The sequence below is a fragment of the Hemicordylus capensis genome, chromosome 3 (genome assembly GCF_027244095.1).
Source record: "Hemicordylus capensis ecotype Gifberg chromosome 3, rHemCap1.1.pri, whole genome shotgun sequence".
NCBI classification, from domain to species: Eukaryota; Metazoa; Chordata; class Lepidosauria; order Squamata; family Cordylidae; genus Hemicordylus; species Hemicordylus capensis.
Window position 1 is genome coordinate 129,126,813 of NC_069659.1, and position 19,014 is coordinate 129,145,826.

General features: G+C 42.5%; 1 protein-coding gene across 1 annotated transcript in view; it reads left to right on the forward strand.

Annotated features, from left to right (window-relative positions):
- OCA2 (OCA2 melanosomal transmembrane protein) overlaps positions 1 to 19,014 on the forward strand; it is a 288,607-nt gene that overhangs the window by 55,424 nt on the left and 214,169 nt on the right. The window contains exons 3-6 of the mRNA XM_053312437.1: positions 5,433 to 5,531; positions 7,711 to 7,899; positions 14,281 to 14,338; positions 16,904 to 16,976. Of these exons, the coding sequence (XP_053168412.1) occupies positions 5,433 to 5,531; positions 7,711 to 7,899; positions 14,281 to 14,338; positions 16,904 to 16,976 (419 nt within the window). The remainder of the gene's footprint in view (positions 1 to 5,432; positions 5,532 to 7,710; positions 7,900 to 14,280; positions 14,339 to 16,903; positions 16,977 to 19,014) is intronic.

Genomic DNA, 19,014 nt, shown 5'->3' on the forward strand with positions numbered 1-19,014 from the left:
CCGTCTTCATTTCGTCTCTATCCCTTCAGCCAGTTCGTTCTCCACCCACTTCCCTTTAGTTAATTCGTCCTCTCCTCACATCCCTTCGGCCAGTACATTCTTGCCCTTCATGTACCGCCTGCTCAGCCATCCTTGTGAGGAGGCAGTCGGTCGGAGCCGACGTGTGCTCTCTCGCCAGCTCGCAGTGGAGCCTCCTCCTCCTCCTCCTCCTCCTCCTCTTCGATCTTCCTCCCTCCTTGGCAGGCTGGCTAGGAGAGAGGCTCCCCCTACTGTGCTCTGCTCTGCCCTGCCAAGAAATCCCGTGAGAACTGCAACGCACAGGATTAGCCATGGGTATGCCATATATATATATATATATATATATATATATATATATATATATATACATACATACATATGATTTTCTCAAACTGTCCTATTATAGCTGGTCCCTACACACCTGAGATTTTAGGTGTAATGGCTTCCAGTACAGCGAGCTGGTTCAGCCAACACCTTGAACAATCCATCCTAAATATGGGGAGGTGCATGGGTGCACCACATCTTTCACCATTGCAACATCCTGCCATTGCCTAATTGCAGGAGGAAGGGTGGTTTATCTGATTTGCCCCTTAATGAAGACAACAAATATTTATCTACCGCTTTTCAACAAAGTTCCAAAAGTGGTCTACATAGAAATAAATAACAAAATAACTAAATAACTAAAATGGCTCCCTGTCCTCAAAGGGCTCACAATCTAAAAAAGAAACCTAGGATAGACACCAGCAACAGCCCCTGGAGGGATGCTGTGTTGGTGATGGATAGAGCCATCTGAACTGATTAAATACACCTGTGTGATTAGGTGGTGGTAGGACATTGTTAGATAGGAAAAGATGCACACAAACATGCTCCTTCTCCATGTGGTTAGGATGGGCTAGCAGACGTATTGTCTGAACCATCCCAGAAAGTGTGACTTCCAGGCTTACTTGAACTTCAAGACCTCTCATTTTAGAAATTGAGCTCGGTCTAGATACATTAAAAACTATTATGTTTCCTCTTTGGCATTAGCCTGATCGACTAGCCCTATTCAAACAACTTTTCACCAGATTTGCAAGGTAGGTGTCTCTTGTTACCTAGTGAATGTGTGCTGATGGCCAGGCAGATCGGACAAATGTTTTTGATTTGAGAAGCAATAGAATGTTCAGGGTTTATAATAGTGGAACACTGAAAACATTCTTCTGCTTAACTATGCTGGCACAATTGTGCCGGTATAAACAAACAAGCAAACTGCATATTGTGTTCTGTCTAGCAATCTTCTATGTTTTGTTAATTATTGTAGAAGTTTGTCCCTGTGGGGATCTGGGGGTGGAATCAGAAAGGAAAGGGAGATATGGAGTTGTTTCTGAATAAAGATTAAAGAAACATAAGATTACTTTGATGAGGGATGATATATTTGATGATATAACATTCCGGAACTAGGGATCATGTGGTAAAATGTGGTATGTACGGTAGTGTGTTTGTGTGTGTGTGTTTTGGTTGAATTTGGTGAGTGATTTGATGCATTTAGGAGCAGCGGAATTTGAATTATGAACATTTTTGAGTTAGCACATTGTGTAACATTGAAGGCCTGCTTTGCTAACTTTCCAGTTGTTCTATGAACTCCAAATGTTGAGGACAACAATCATATTGAACCAGTTTGCTGCTTAATGTATTTTCTGTCTAGCTTCTTTTGCTCACTCCTCAGGGATTTCCACAGACATTAATTAGATTTGTGTCACTGATACGGGATATGTGACATGAAAGCAGTGGCCTTTGATTTAGATCAGCATCTTGTGCCTCCTCTGAAAGAACCATATACCTTCTTAGGCACTAAATTATTCAAGAAAGAGTGTATCTCTAATTCTACTTTTAAATCCTCTTTTAAAAGTTTTGCACCTCAGCATGTAACTGATACTTGCCTGGTATAGAATTTCTTACAAATCTGGGATGATAGCCTGTGTCAGGACTGTACATTGCATGACCCAGAGGAGAGCTGGTCCTATGGTAGCAAGCATGACTTGTCCCCTTAGCTAAGCAGGGTCCGCCCTGGTTGCATATGAAAGGGAGACTAGAAGTGTGAGCACTGTAAGAGATTCCCCTCAGGGGATGGAGCCGTTCTGGGAAGAGCAGAAGGTTTCAAGTTCCCTCCCTGGCTTCTCCAAGATAGGGCTGAGAGAGATTCCCGCCTGCAACCTTGGAGAAGCTGCTTCCAGTCTGTGAAGACAATACTGAGTTAGATACAGGTGAAACTCGGAAAATTAGAATATCGTGCAAAAGTCCATTAATTTCAGTAATGCAAATTAAAAGGTGAAACTGATATATGAGACAGACGCATTACATGCAAAGTGAGATAAGTCAAGCCTTAATTTGTTATAATTGTGATGATCATGGCGTACAGCTCATGAAAACCCCAAATCCACAATCCCAGAAAATTAGATTATTACATGGAACCAAGAAGACAAGGATTGTAGAATAGAACAATATCGGACCTCCGAAAAGTATAAGCATGCATATGTATTCAGTACTTGGTTTGGGCCCCTTTTGCAGCAATTACTGCCTCAATGCGGCGAGGCATGGATGCTATCAGCCTGTGGCACTGATGAGGTGTTATGGAAGACCAGGATGCTTCATTAGCGGCCTTCAGCTCTTCTGAATTGTTTGTTCTCATGTCTCTCATCCTTCTCTTGGCAATGCCCCATAGATTCTCCATGGGGTCAGGTCAGGCGAGTTTGCTGGCCAATCAAGCACAGTACACTGTATACTTTTCGGAGGCCCGATATTGTTCTATTCTACAATCCTTGTCTTCTTGGTTCCATGTAATATTCTAATTTTCTGAGATTATGGATTTGGGGTTTTCATGAGCTGTATGCCATGATCATCACAATTATAACAAATTAAGGCTTGACTTATTTCGCTTTGCATGTAATGCGTCTGTCTCATATATCAGTTTCACCTTTTAATTTGCATTACTGAAATTAATGGACTTTTGCACGATATTCTAATTTTCCGAGTTTCACCTGTAGACCAATGGTCTGACTCAGTATAGGGCAACTTCCTATGTTTCTATGCACTGTGGTCTGCCAGCTGCTTGATAACCCTATTTTTGCTGTCACAGAAGCCGTGTTCAGATGATATTTCAAAAAAAAAATAATGTATGTGAGCACAGTCATTTCAAAGTATGCCAGAAATCCCATACTGGCACATCACTCACCACCCCTGCCCACTCTCTTCATGGTTAGGGCAGCGCTGGTCTCAAGAGGCCAACACCCTAATCATGATTGTGGGTGTTTCCATGATCAGCAAGCTTGGGCGGGGGCTGACTGATGGGTGTGTGTGGGGACAATGGGTGGTTGGGGTGAATAACATACTATGTTGGAACTTCCAGCGCTCTTTGGGATGGCTATACTTGCATACAGCTTTTTTGAAATAATGGCTGAGTAGGACTAGAGAGGAAACAATGTCAAGAGGTTTAGCACAATCCTGGTGGGTTGCCACATACAGCTTGTAAATTTGTTTAGCTTCACAGAAAAGAAATTGTAAAGGTTTCCCTACATTTATTTACATTTAAGTTGTCCAGTGATGTTTTACCATACTCTTACATCTATTTCCAAAAACACTGGAAATCTTGTGATCCTTGTGGATGCATAACTGAAGCATCTGCAGGTGAGAGGGAGGTACCAGCAGACTTGAGGTAACCTGCAAATACACCAATTTCAGAAATCTGAAGAAAAAAACCTAAGAAGTAACTCACTCCCTGCATACTGACCCTGTGTTACTCAATGGAAGGGAATGTTCACAGACTCAGAGGGCAGTTAACAGACAACCAGATGGGCATAGCTAATGGAACTTAGTGGCAAAAAGCAATGAAGGGCTGGGATAAAAAGAGCAGGAAATTGTATTATTTTAATCATTTTCAAAGTATCCTCCATGTGATAAGTGGTCTTGTGACTTTCCCCATAGAGTTGAAGAACCAGGAACAGGCAAGAAGTGAACAAAAATTCTTGGGACACATCTATGAAAACAAAACTGCCTCAAGCAAGGGAGACTATTGTCCCCACACCCCAGTCCCAAGGAGCACGCCGACACAATAAGCTTGAATAGAAGGGGCCAAATTTATTATCATGGTACAACATGATCTTGTGACCAATAACCCTTTTATGTTAAAAAAAGGACTGATTGATCAGTTCTATAATATATTGGGTAGCAGGTGTAAAGGGTAAGCATTGCAGTTGTCTTCATGCAGAACTGATCGTCAGAATTGTTGACAACATTTGCACCTGCGTTGCAAATGTGCTCACAATAAATGTTGGAATAAAAAGACAAGGTTTTGACAACAGTTTTGATTATGCTTGGAAGGCTATACTCTCCTGTTTTTACAGAGAAGACTAAATTTTGGTACTGAGACTACAGTTAATGCAAAGAACCCTAATGAAGAACTTTTTCATTACTCATGAGCCTTATTCACATGTTATGTCCAACACATGTACAATCTGTGTACAGTGTATGCACACACAGATCTGTATGACGTTGAAGGGAAATGAAGGGAAATGAACTTTTGAACTTCCTGGAGAACTTCTGAAATTCCCAGAGAAACAGTCATTTCCTTACCTTCCTAGTTAAAGGTTCCATTAAAGCGTGCCATTGAGTTGGTGTCGACTCTTGGCGACCACAGAACCCTGTGGTTGTCTTTGGTAGAATACAGGAGGGGTTTACTTTTGCATTCTCCCATGCAGTATGAGATAATGCCCTTTTAGCATCTTCTTATATCGCTGCTACCCAATATAGGTGTTTCCCATAGTCTGGGAAATATACCAGTAGGAACCAGCAACCTCTGGCTTGGTAGTCAAGCCATTTCCCCATTATGCCATTAGGTGGCTACCTTCCTAGTACTGAACTCCAAATTACTCTTTTGGAGCTAAAATGGACTAACTCCACTATCAAGGCAAAAGAGCTCTCTCTCTCTCTCTTTTTTAAAGGTGACCATTTCACATTGAAATGCTGACTATAACAGAACCAATTACATAAGAGTGGGAACAGTTGCATTCCTTCATGGGAACAAAAATAAAGAACAATTTTCTGTACTTAGAGGGGGAATCATTTGTTCAGTTTCATTTTTAGAACCTGACTGGATGGGATTTGCTTGTCACTAGGCATGACTTTGTTTCCATGCATTAATTCTCCTTCTATACCTGGTCCACATGGAGGCATCATCAGCATGCTGCCTTGTGATTGGAGTATCTAGAGTATAGGATTGCCCAGGTGGTAGCTAATTTAGTTGGTAGTGGATGCAATTGGAGTATAGGACTGCCCGGTCTAATATACTCTCACTTAAAACAACACCAACCCTTCATACAGCTTCGGGGATGTGATCTAATATATTTACTATTTGTTACTTCTCTTTCTCTCTCTCTTTAAAGGTATCACTTCAGTTTCCCCAAATTCTTCAGCACAAGACCCAAAGATAGCTGCTTTACGGAAAGGACCCCTCTCTTGAAAGTTTCCACTGAGCAAAATGGGTAAGCAATTTTTATTTGATATTAGGACCACAATTCTATGAACAGCTAATGCTGGCTGAAGATGACTTAACCCTGCACTGAACTGTAGCCTAAAGATATTAAATAATATTTATGTATGGACAGTGAAGCCATTAGAACCTTCTGCAACTCTCCTCTGGTATTCTTTCAGTAGTTAAAAAGTCATTCCTTATGGTGGACCCAGGCTCCCTATGAAGTGACGGAGAGTCTGATTTTGGACTCCTCTTTTGGAAGATTCAGAGAACACACTGGGCCGGAACCAGATTAAGCTAGTCATGACCTTGTCCAACTGAAATGATGGGAAAATAGTAATGAAACACTTGTTTAATTGGTAGAGGTACATATGGGCGGGATGCGGGAAAGCAGAAAATGAGCCAGAGGTGCAGTTGGTTCCTGCTCTTGTCTTCCTGCCCTGGCTGCCTCACTCTGCCTCATCTTGCCCATTGCCATGTTAATTCTAGGTGTGCAGGCTGGTTATTTCCCCAGTTCCCCAACTAGGTTAATAATCAGTCCATGAGCCTAGGGTTAATGCAGTGGTGGTGGGTAAGGCGAGAGAGAGAGAGAGAGAGAGAGAGAGAGAGAGAGAGAGAGAGATGGCCAGAGCAAGGAGAGGAACTTGTTTACCACCACCCCATCTTGCAGCCAGGAAGGGAAGAGGAGCTCATTTACTGCTTCCCCATCTCACCCATAGGGCCACTACAGTGTCTAATTTATATCAGGAGCATGAGTAGCTTAGTCTAGATCCTGCCTACTATTCAGGAGCAGTCCAGTAGGAATCAATTTTCCTCTTCATTTTGATTTCACTCTTTTATGGGGTACTTCAAACATTCCAGCCTATGTGCTGAAAATATTTCTTTCTTGTGTTCTCTGTGTATGCAGGGGTTATACTGTTTGTATGTCTCTTACCATGTGTGATGGTCTGATCATGTGGAAAAATGGCCCGTTTCAGAGTTAGCGGCCACCAGGAACATGTGGTGCTGCTGTCTATGTGGAGGGTCCAGATCTTATTTTATGGGGCTTACAAGCAGCATCAGAGCTCCAATTGGAGCACTGCATCATTGCATGGAAGTGTTTTTTCAGCATCTTTCATGTGTAGGCTGTCATGAATGACTAGAAGAACATGTTAAAGATTCTTAGAAAGAAACAACTATCTATGCTAGTTTGGTCTAAGGTTCTTCAGCTTGAAGTAGCTTTTCCTTTGTCTCCAGTCATCTTCTCATGAACTGAAAGAGAATTTGTTAGATTGGCTTCTTGGTGCCTTGAAGCATATTGAAACCATTAATCTTAACTTTGATCCTAGACAAGTACAGATTTCCCAAGTAAGTGCATACCTTTAGGTTGTTCATTTTAATCATGATTAAGAAAGAGACTCCCCCCCCCATGCTGTATAGAATATATAAATTTTCATCATTCCTCAGCTGAATGTCAAGTGAGCTTGTTTGAGAGTGAAGCAAATAGAGGCTGCTATTCCCCAGTAATTCCTACATTGCAGTGCTCTTCTAATTGTGAGGGTAAAGGTAGGGGAAAGTCTTAATGAAATCACATGTGCCACACGGACTTCCCCCCAACTTAGCCAAATCATGCCTCTTCCATCACTTTCTGCAAAGAGTAGTTAAGGTGGTCATCATAATTAAGGGGCTGATCTCTCCTTCCCACTGATCCCCCTCACTCTGGAGTCCCTGCAAATTGAGCATGGCTATATTGTATGGATTTCCACTTCAATACTTTGCTGGGAAAGACAAGAAACAGGTCAGCACATTTAAATTATCTCTCTCTCACATGCTCTCCCCCACACCTATGCACTACCAAAAAAAAAAAAAAGTAGCTTAAGGCTATATCATCTTCACACCTCACCCAGGTGTGCAGCTACAGGATAGGAAAGCAAGCTCATCTTCTGGGTGTAAAGAGCCTTTACCCCTTTACAGCTCACAAAAGTTGAGCCTCCTTGATTTTTGTTGTTGTTTGATGTCACAGGCAGCACTTCCAACCAACAGGGCCAACCCTTAGGATATCATGTTAATGTTTTAATGGTTTTATATTGTGAACCACCCAGGGACTTATTTGTATGGGACGGTATATTAATGAAATACATACATACATACACACACACATACATACCAGAGTATGGTTTGTGCTGATAGTTGTCATCAATGTTTTACAGGTTAAGATGCATGGCTGTTCACAATACAGATTTCATCACAGATGATGATTCTTGGGAAAACAGCTTCGCAGAATTTGAGCAACGATCTCAACTGGGAAGTGAAATGCCCAGCTTTTCCAGATCCGCTTCCTCAGAGAAATCTGAAATGCTGGACCACTTTCATGTCAAATTCAATTTATCTAAGATGAGGTACGAGTCCAGCTTTTGTTCCTATTAATGTTTCTGCAAGCATTAAGGGCCAAGGGAAGGAGTCATAGAATCGATTTTGCTTTCAGCAAATGAGTAAAATAACACTCCCTATGTTTTGTCATATCATGCCATTGATTTTCAAGCAGGACACCCTAATGAAATAGATAAAATCTGGTCAGATTTATGTTCTCAGCAAAAGGGATTAAGCAAACAGTATCTCTTAAGCTTTAAAGGTGATAATTTATATGAAAGGAAAATGTGTTGTCTTTGTATGAAGATTTTTCTTTGAACAACTCTTTAAAAATTACACTATGAAATTGTTGTCATGTCATATTTCATTTTGATGACTGGGTTAGCCTTTCAGTCATATTTAAATAAAACTGATATTGTTTGATACATATGATTTTTAAAATGTAACATAGTTTAACTCCAAGGATTAATAATTTATGGCAGTGAGTTCCTTCCTGGGTCTTGGGATCCAGGTAGGGTGATATCTGAAAGAAATACAGATTTAAGGGCTTGTGTGGGTACCCTTTATATATCATGGCAGCACAGTGGAACTACTTTTCTTTATTTTTGATTAATTCCATGGTGCTATTTCAACCATGGAAAGCTCACAACTACATGGGTTAGCTCAAATGCATGGCACTTCCTCAATGAACTGACACCCTACCAGGAAGGATGAATGCACAGAAAAGAGGCATCCACCATTCTGCTGTCATGTGTAAAGCACTTTTCTGAGAGAGAATCGTCTTCTCATACTTTTCCTCAGGGAGCTAACCAAGTTCTTTAACTCTACTCTTCCCCGCACCCCCTCAGAACTTCCTAAGCTTTCTGCTACTAAGAAACCACAGTCAGCAGAAACCAAAATCCATAACTGCAAATCTTGTAGCGGGGGCATACTCAAGATGACTTAAAGCAAATTTAATGTGTAAACAGGCTTTAATTTTTTTTTACACTGACTATTTCTGATATTCATGTGTGGAAATGGTGCAGTCTGCACAACATCTTGCAGTCAATCTATCTCCCCTTGTTTCTGTTTAGCACTCCACTTCTGTATTCTCTTGCATGAAAATTTGTACCTTACACATGTAGAGTAGATCTTTAGCAAGCACTTTCTCATTACTTACCTGAGGTAGTAAAGCTGTATGAAAGTACTGTTTCATATCTGGCCAATTGGCCAATTAGTGCTAATAAATAGCTAATACACCATATTGCAAACTATTCTGCTGCACACAACCCAGGTGTCAACAAGGATGTTCAGTATATAGGTATAAAGTTTGCAAAAAAAAAAAAAAAGTCTTGTGCCCAATATTTGTTTTTTTCTCAGCCATTCTTCTTAACTTCCAATTTTCTGTTTTAATTATAGTTATATTAATACATTAAAAGTAGCATGGTGTTTCCTTGTTCTGTATCATTGCTGTGTAAGCACAGCCAGATGTAATTGCTCTCTTTACTGTAGAGCAGTTGGCAGTTCCTCCTGTATTGTTTCTTTTATAGTGCAGCAAAAATGTAGTCCTGACAAATGGTTCCCTCCAATATTTCTGATGCTGTATTGTTGAATAAACACACTAAAGTTACCAGATGCTGAGATGGCCTAAATCCGCAAAGCTCCAATGAGAGCTATGAGTCATGCATGCTGCAGATCTAAACAAAAAAACATTGTGCTAGAGATGAGAGACCTTGAAAGGGCAGAGAAAGCAGGACAAATTCCTGAGGTCCAGCTCTCTTGGGTGGGTAGTCATGTGCATTTCCTGGGAGAGCAGTTCAACAGCAGGGGTAGGAAAACAGGCCCTGCCTCCTTGATCATGCAGTCATGCTCGGACTGCAACCCTGCAGATTAGAATAAGGGAAGGGAGAATTGGTTTTGATTGGTGTGGATGAGGAAGAAAAAGGGTGGTGGTGCGGGACAGAGCCCCATGGCATTTGCTTCTCAAGGATCTAAAGATTTTCTCAATGGCCACGAATAGAACAAATGCTATCCAGATCTGCACTACAAGCATGTAGGACTGTGCTGAATCTGTGCTGGTTGAAAGTAGTGCTTTCAGGAGCAGAGAAATAGCAATATTTCCCCCTATCTCCAAACGCTTAAAACTTCAAATTTTCACAGTGTGTGTGTGTGTGTTTGTATACAGTGTTCACTACCATTATTTCTCCTATATGCTGTTGCTTCAGTGCTGCTTTTCTCATGGTTTAGGTTTTTCCTTCATTCCTAGTGTGATCCCAGCCAGTAAGGGATCACACAGTTAATGTGATGCTATCTCAGTGCTATGTAGCTAATCTGACTACTTGGTAATTTTCTCAGGGCAACTGAAGCCAATTTAGAGTGTTTCTTGAATAAGTGAACAGTCCTATCCCACAAATTACTGAAGGGTGCACCACTGGACCCTTACAGAAATATCCTTGAAAATTGTTCTCCTTCTTTGGCGATGTTAAGTTTTACAGATGGTGGGAGTCATTCATGCAGAACTGTAATATGTGAAGTGGCGATCCTGGCTGTCACTTACGATGAGATTCCTGTTAACAAAAAGAATGTACTTATGTTTTCTGAAGCACATGGGTTGACTGTGATAAGATTTATGATATGTGCACTTGAGCTAGAATCTAAAAGTGTTTTTCCCTATTCAGGCATTTTTTAAGTAGGTATGCTACACCTAGGTAGAGGGGAAATGGGAGTGTGGCAGCTACTCATGCCTCCTGGGGTCATTGGTAGCCTATCCAGGTGGGGAGGGTATGGAAAATGAGCTGCAGGTGTGGCTTATTCCCACTCTTCTTACCCTGACCCATCTGCCTCACTTTCCCTCACTTTGTGCTGCCAGTGTTAACCCCAGGTGCATGATCTGGTCATTTGCCCAGTTCCCCAACCTCGTGAAAGACCAGCCCACATGTCTGGGGTTAATGCCATGGTGGGATGAGGTTAGGGAGAACGAGGCAGCCAGGGAGTTCCCTCGTTCTGCTCCCTTGCCCCACCCAGATGGACCACCATTGCCTGGTGCTGACACACTCTGTGGTCATAACCTCTGCCGTCATCTAGACCAGTACTTGTCTACAGAGGAAAGCATTGAACCTGGAGAGAAATTCTATCCACAATTTGGAATTTTGGGTGGCCAAAATCCCATGAGGAGAAACTGTCTTTGCCTCATTCTCCCTAACCTCACCCTACTGTGGTGTTAACTCCAGGTTCAGTGTTTGCCTCTGTAGACAATCTGTGTGGGGCAAGGGGGCAGAAAACGAGGCAGCAACTGGCTCTCCTTGCACTCAGTGCTTGCATTGGCAGAGCAGTGCTGAACCTGGGGACAACAGGGGGCATTAATACAAAGTGTGGTGGTGCTGTGGGGGCAGTGGTGTAGTGCTGCAGGGATGGGTAGGGACGCAGTCCTGGAACTTATTTCTTCCAGGGTCTCAGCAGGGATGCAAAGCTGTTGGCTTTCTACATGGAAATAATGTGCTGGTCTTGTTATTTCAATTGTTTACTACCATTCTTCTTGTCTTAGGAGCATAAGAAGCTGCCTTATCAAGGAGCCAGTCCCTTGATCCAACTAGTTCAGCATTGTGTACACTGACTGGCAGCAGTTCTCTATGGTCTCAGTGTATTTCAGAGGGCATTCCATGTCATTCATTCCCCAGAGTCTGCATGATCCTTGACTTCTTGTAACAGAACCCCCCCCCGAAATGTATTTATCGAAGTGGGGTGTGTGGCCATGGGGCATGGCTGTCAGAGTGGGTGTGGCTATGGGGCTGTCCTGGAGAGTGCCTGCTCTTCTGAATTTGAAGACTGCATCACTGTGTGTTGGCCATTGGATAGCTGGCTGGCATGCTCTCAGTCCCTCTGTACCCAAGTTCACCACACTCACTTACAGAATGCTCTTTGGGTGCAGACAAGTGCTCCTGTGCTTATAAAAAGTCTTTCTTTGTCTTTTTATCTGACCACAACTTATTGTCCTTGTAATGAATTTTCCCTTGACCCAGCCAGGTTACTGCTTCCCTGGCTGGCCAATTCTGACCAGCTTTCTCATTCAGCTAGCTCATGAGGAAGACTCTTGTCAGCTGAGTCACAGCTCTGAGGGCTCTGAGAAGCAGCCTGGTTGGTTTAAAATCTTTTACTTTCAAAAGCCCCCAAAGAAAAAGAAAATATTCTGGCAGTTTAAATTTGCTGCCACCAAGCACTCTAAAAACTGTCAAAGATTGGACCTCTGGACTAGAGTGCTTTAGTCTTGGGGTCTCTCTTGAACTGGTTATTGGGCAAATACAAACAAAAACCTGCTCCCCATGCGCTTGAGTGCATGTGGGTTACTGGTAGCTGAGCTGAACTCTCAGAGACACTGTGCACTAGTGGGCTTTCCCCCACCTCCCTACTTCTGAGTTAATAACCAACTCTGAGACTCTTGTACAAAGAAAAGAACAAAAACAGTTTATTCAGTCGCTACAGACTGGTCCATCTGAGGCTTTAGCTTTTTAGATGCACTTAAAAATGCTTAGGTTGGTTACAAGAATTTTTCAAAGCACCCAGATCTTTCTTGGGCGGTACATAATGGAACTTAGTTACACAGTTACAAAGAACAGATATTTAGGAATATGCAAAGACAGAAAGCAAAATAAATTCCGAATGCAACGTCTGACTAAACAACTTTCCCCCTATGCTAGATTTCCGAAGCCAAAATGCCCTGGCTTCATTTCCCTTGAAAACTCACCAAAATTCCTGGCAAGTTCAAGCCTTCTGCAAATATCTCACCCTGAGAGATTGTCCTGCAGCATTCACCATGTGGGAGCAAAATCCATGCTGCTCTGCACTCTCCCTCTTCTTCCTCCTTTTCCTCCTTCCCAGAAGCCCTAGCAGCAGCCCTCATGTCTCACCCACCTGGTGGATTGATAGGTCAAGACCTGGGGTTGCCAGCCTGTCAGTCAAGCACAGGAGTTCACTTCCTATTAACTCTAGTGGGGGTGAGGAGGCTGCTCACTACAGTCCTGTGTTGGAGGCTGTTCCCACAAGTTTGTTGGGAACAGGACCTTTGGGAGCAGGAGGTGTTTTCATAAAAGGAATGTTCTCAGAAGCTCCATAAAACTTTTGGTGTTGCATAGGGTGGAATGCATATTTCACATTTTGAGGCACTTTGTATTTTTTATTTCCTTATGCTAAATTGGATATATTTGATTCAGAGAGTGGGGGTGAGTAAATGATCACAGGGAAGGAGCAAGTGCAGGGGAGGGGTTTATACTGTTTTTCTTGGAAAAACAAGGGTTTATACTTGTTTTTCTTGCAGCTAACTGTATTGCAGTAATGTTGGCCTGTTTTAGTAATCATAATTTTAATCTTATTTTGAAAGGTTTAAATCAATATTGTGTTTAATGCACAGGATGCTGTTCAACATTAAATTTGCTAAATAAATTTATAAACTAATATATAAAATCGCATAATTTTAACAATAGTACAGCCTTCAATGTACAGAAAGGAGCCTTGGGATAATCTAGAGGTAGGCAGCTCTATAATTAAAAAGAGCTGTAGCCTCAGTTTTTAAATACATATGACTTGGGGGGGGGATCTCACAAGCATTAGCAACTCTGAGATACTGTTGATTATCCACTGATGATGCCTTTTTAATTTCAAAGTCTTTATTATCAATTTTCCAAATCACAGGACTGTTTTTTGTTTGTTTGTTTATCACATTTGTACACCGATCCAAACTTTCATCTCTGGGCGGTTAACAGTTTTAGCACTTTTTAAATATATAGTACTGGGATGCCAGTGCATTTTATTGTCAAGGCATATACCACATGCAATATAGCTGGGATGGGTCATTACGCAGTGGTAAAGCATAAATCCTTGTTGGTTAAAAAGTCCCAGGTCCAATCCGTGGCATCTCTAGCTGAGGGCCAAGTTGGATGCAACATTCTGCTCCCCCTTCCCCATGGAATGTCCCAACGTTCCGTGTTCCCCTGTAACAACTCCATTTCATTCACTCCCAGAAGTAGGGAAATATAGAATGTTGTGATTTCAGGACATTAATGGGAGGTGAGACATGGAAGATACGGAATGGCAGTGGGGAATTGTTTTCAGTGGCATCACATCTAGTTTCTCCTTGATGTTGTTGGGACATCAAGGCCTATGCTTGGAACTTTGGAAAGCTGCAACTCATCAGAGTAGCTAGTATAGCTTCTATGGATTGATTCAGTGCAAGGCACCTCCTTGGATCCCTACCACACAAACTAATGAAAATCTCAGCCATAGCATCCTTGAGTAATCCCTGGCAAGTCACTCTTTCAGCTTTACTTTCTCCCTTGTATATCAAAATCCTACCTTAAAAATACGTGGTGGGGGATGGACGGACTAATATGTTTATCTGTTCTTTTCCTTGTCAAACCTTTCTCCCTTATTTTTTACAGGTGCTGCTTAAGATTCCTAAAAGTTTCTGGCCTTTTTATTTTTGTAGTTGTATGCTCTGTAAGTACTGGATTTCCAATTCAATCTCTGATAGTGTTGTAGATAGGATCCACTGTGCCATATGAAGGCAGTGGGCATGCCCATTGCCTACTCCCAGTCCCAGTTCAGTGCTGTAGAACTCAGCCAGGAGAAGGAATGATGTTCCTGAAAAACACAAGGTCCTTCCTGCCTGAGTTATGTATCCATGTGCACTAATGCTTAGAAGACAGAGAACTGAATGTTTAAAATCACTCATGGGCATACTGTTTGATGTCTATTTACCCCTGCTAACTTTGCAAAGAGGCACCTTTTACCGTGGTGATTATCTTTATTTAGCAGGGGGAGAGTAACTGGCCCTACCCACCCCCAACACAGTACCTCCAGTGACTGTTGCTGGTGTCTATCTTATGTTTCTTTTTAGATTGTGAGCCCTTTGAGGACAGGGAGCCGTCCCCCCCATTTTATTTATCTTATTTGATTGTTATTTCTCTGTGTAAACTGCCCTGAGCCATTTTTGGAAGGGTGGTATATCAATCAATCAATCAATCAATCAATCAATCAATCAAATAAATAAATATTTAGCTCATTTCCCCAGAGTCCCCTGTCTTTCTAGACCAGAAGGCCTGTTCAGCTGTCCCAGCAGTAACTTGGGCTCAGTGCTCTCTCTAACAGGAATTCCCGGGTGTTATGGACTGCCACTCCCATAATCCCCAGCCAAAGGCCATTGCACCTGGAGATGCTGGGAGTTGTGGTGAACATCATCTGGGAATCCCTGTTGGAGGGAACATTGCTTGAGCCTGTTAGAAACATGTAACTCAAAGCAGCTCCATGCCTGGGTTTTGAATTTTAATTCATGTAAACCACCTCGAGTCTAAAGAAGTCAGGGGTCAATACATTTTCTAAATAAATAAATAAAAATTGGAAAGTAATATCCTGGCTTGGACTAGGGCACAGAACGGACCTTTCCTAGCTATGCTAGTACCAGTTCATGTGCTGTCAGAATAGTGTGGTTGCTCCTATCATGTAGCTCAGGGGTTTCCAACCTTGAGTCCCCAGATGTTGTTGGACTACAACTCTCATCATTCCTGGGGATGATGGGGGTTGTAGTCCAACAACATCTGGGAATGCGAGGTTGGAAACTCATAATGTTGCTGAACCACACCATTCTGGTAATATCTCTTAGAAAGAACCACATCATGGGTTATGTAGCTCACATGATTCCTTCCCATCACACCAGAGCCACCTAGCCCTAAGGCATGAATAACTTTGGTATGAGAAAGCACCTGAGGGATGTGGGTTATTATAACAGATATTATCAGAGGGGTGTATCAGCCAGATGTGGAATCTGCTCCCTAAATGCTTTTTTAAATATATGGCCTGCCCTTTGGCAACCATGTGGAAAGCTTATTGTATAAGCTATACATCCTGAACTGGCCCTGCAATGGTTTCTGTTCACCACTTGAACTGGAGAAAAGGGTTGAGGAGCCAAAATGAGCTGGAACACCCTTAGGTGTTTACTTTGGAGAATGAAATGATACCAATCTGTGGATAAATTATACATGCATTGCAATAAAACTACTGGGTAAAACTAGAGTCCTTTTTAATACTTTAGCTTCTATGGAGATTAAGATAAGATAGAAAAATGATGCAAAGGGCTAGCAACAAATGAATTAAGATTAGACTTGCAAACAGGGAGAATTCTGCTCTCTAGTCTTAGCTTGTAGCAATATAAAATGTCCTAAATGCTTTTTTGCTACAGACCTTTAGGAACTTTATATGAATATCAAAATATCTTAACCAGCTTCATCAGTTTTACATTCAGCAAGGCATAGGGAAAGAAGGCGGACATGAAGCTTTGGGTGAGGAGCCTTAGAGTGTTTTCACACATGATGCTAAAACCACGTTTTGCGTTTTTTGAATCTATAATGTGTAAGGGATCTGCAAGAACGGCTCAGGCAGCTGTGGGGTTCGGTTCCTTTAAAAAGCAGGTAAGCAAGATGTTACCTGCTCCTCCTCCACCCCACTGCTTTTCTGGGCATGGCGCTCGCTGATCAAAAGGCTGCACGTGGCTGAAGCACTGCTCACAGCAGCCTGCCCGTGGCGTCGGCACGCACATGGTGCTGAAGGAGTAGGTAAGGTCCTACTTATCTGCTTTTTAAAGGAAGTGATTCCCGCCCCGCCGAACCAGTTTGAATGCCAACACCTGAACCGCTTCTGCACTTCCCTAAGGAGGTGCCGAACCAGTTCAGGCACATCCCTTATGTCAATTGGCTAGAATGTACATATAATTTAAAAATAGGCTGTGTTCACTTTTAATACCAAGTTAGCAGCGTTCACGTGTGGAAATGAGTAGTATTCAAGAAGCTCAAAGTGTGAAGATTCTTGTGTGAAAACTTCCTTAATTTATCTCACAGTTTGGTAGGTATGAATTTGGGATGTAAATCTTAGTAAAAGGATTCCTGCTTTAGGGGATCATGGTAAGAAAATAGCAATCTCCTTCAATGTGTTTGCAGATCTTAATAGTTTTAGACACAGTTTTTAAACTGTTTGGCAATTACTGTGTAACCTTTCTATATACCATCTCAGATTTTCTTTAGCATTAATCCTGAAAATGGAGCTCCCTGGCAGATGCTGGCTGTGTCACCTACGGATAGCTACAGTATCCTTTGACAATTACATTTTGTTTGTGTGTTTGAAAATAAACTATTGAGCAGCATAATATTATTAAGTCACTGATGATAAGCTGATTCCAAATAGTTGATACGAAATGGCTGACTCGTTGCTTGCTAAATTAAATACTGACAGTGATTTATTTCTTTTGAGCCTCTGATACTGCCCCGTGAGACTGCTTTTAAATTAGTAAATTAATCCATTCACAAATCTGTTTCCCAAGTTTGTTATCCAAGTGATAATGCAGACTGAAAAGGTTTGGTTTTCTTTTATATTTCCTTTAGATGCTCTCTCTATCTCCCCGGGAAAATAAGTAGGTGACAAATGAAATGCAATTTCCAAAAATGTAAGTAGCAGAGGCTGTGTGGAAATTTGGATGGCAGCAACAAACTAAACCGGGAACCTTTCCAGTTTGCACTGGAATATGAGCTATTCTTTGTTGCCAGAGCTACAATTTTGCCCACAGCTCATCATGGAGGCTGGGTGGGAAGGCTTTGCATGTATACCAATGGCTGGGTCCACTCAGCCACTAGAGTTTTGCCATAGTGCACAACACACAAACAGAGCCCCATGCCACTGTCCCATGACCATGCGAGGGGAAAATCCCAGAACAGCCAGCCACAACATCACAGCCCAAGGCATTCTGCAGGATCTGCCAGGAAGCCTGTGTGCCACGCTTTCGCCTACTCTCCTGCATATGCTGTTCATACCAGGAACAAGATCTCTACTACTTCAGACTCAACAGTCAGTCATAACCCATACAAGGTGGATGGGTAGGCTCCAATACTAAGGGGCAAATGATGGGGGAGTGAAGAGGGTTTCTGCGCTTCCTGGAAGCAGAGTGATGATGAGAGGAGGGAGTGGGCCAGGCCGTGGACACACGTCCCCAGTCTATGCCGTGCCCTTTAATTAGCATGACTTCACTGGTTTGCCCCCCTTTGGCTGACACAAGCTACGACTGAGCTGGGGTGTTTGCATTGCACGGTCAAGCCGACCCTTCTTCTTCCCTGCTCCTTCCGTCACTCAGGGGTCAGCAAAGGCAGCCTGCCAGTCCAGTCGGCATCTACTACACAGGCTATAGCTGGTGCAGGGCCAGAGTGCAGCTTCCCCTCCTGACTTTCTAGGCTGTGTGATAGAGCAGGGGTCGTGAACATTCCCACCCCTGCTAACTGGACAAAGGGGCATCTTCTTAAAATGATGGCTCTCCTCTAATTAGTCAATGTCCTTATTCAGCCCAGTCCCTCCCAGTGGTTGTTGCTGGTGTTCCCCTTGTGTTTCTTTTGAGATTGTTGTGACTCCTTTGAGGACGGGGAACTATCTTCTCATTCCTTTTCTACATAAACCACTTTGAGGACATTTTTTTGTTGTTGAATATGTGTATTCTAAAGAAATCAAATAAATGGCAATTTCTAATTAAAATGTTTCATGAAGTTAAACACTAGGGGATGGCCTTCCCCAGGACACAGTGACCTGTAGAGGGTATTGGCATTTTCCATCCCGGTGTGCCTGCTGAGAGCGCCATCCCATGCCTCCATCCCCAAGTAATCATTTCTTGTTTGTGCCTCTGCTTCTGTCTTTCGGCTTACTGTGATTGGTTATGAGGGTGGCATAGAAGCAATCCAGAGAGTGGACTGTTTGCCTGAACTACACGTGGGAACCCAGAAGTAGACAGAACAATTCAAAGAAGTATGTTGGGATAACATTTTGATTTTTAAAATAACGGTAATCCCCTTTTTGTTTTTAAGAGCACTCTTCTGGCCAAAAGCCCAGGGAGATGGTCCATCCATACCATCACTAATCTGGCCCAGCTTCCATAGCATTTTGTTTGCCTCCTCTTGTTTTCCCCATTATTGATTTTCCTTGCTTTACCATCTCACTAATGCACACTTGGAGCTCCATGCTGGGCTGGTGGGGCTGCTGCTAACAAATGCAGAGCCAGCGAACCATGCCTCCACCCCCGCCTTAGCCCACACGTGCTCCCTTGAATTGATGGGAATTTTCCATGTCTGTGATTTGCTCTAAATCTA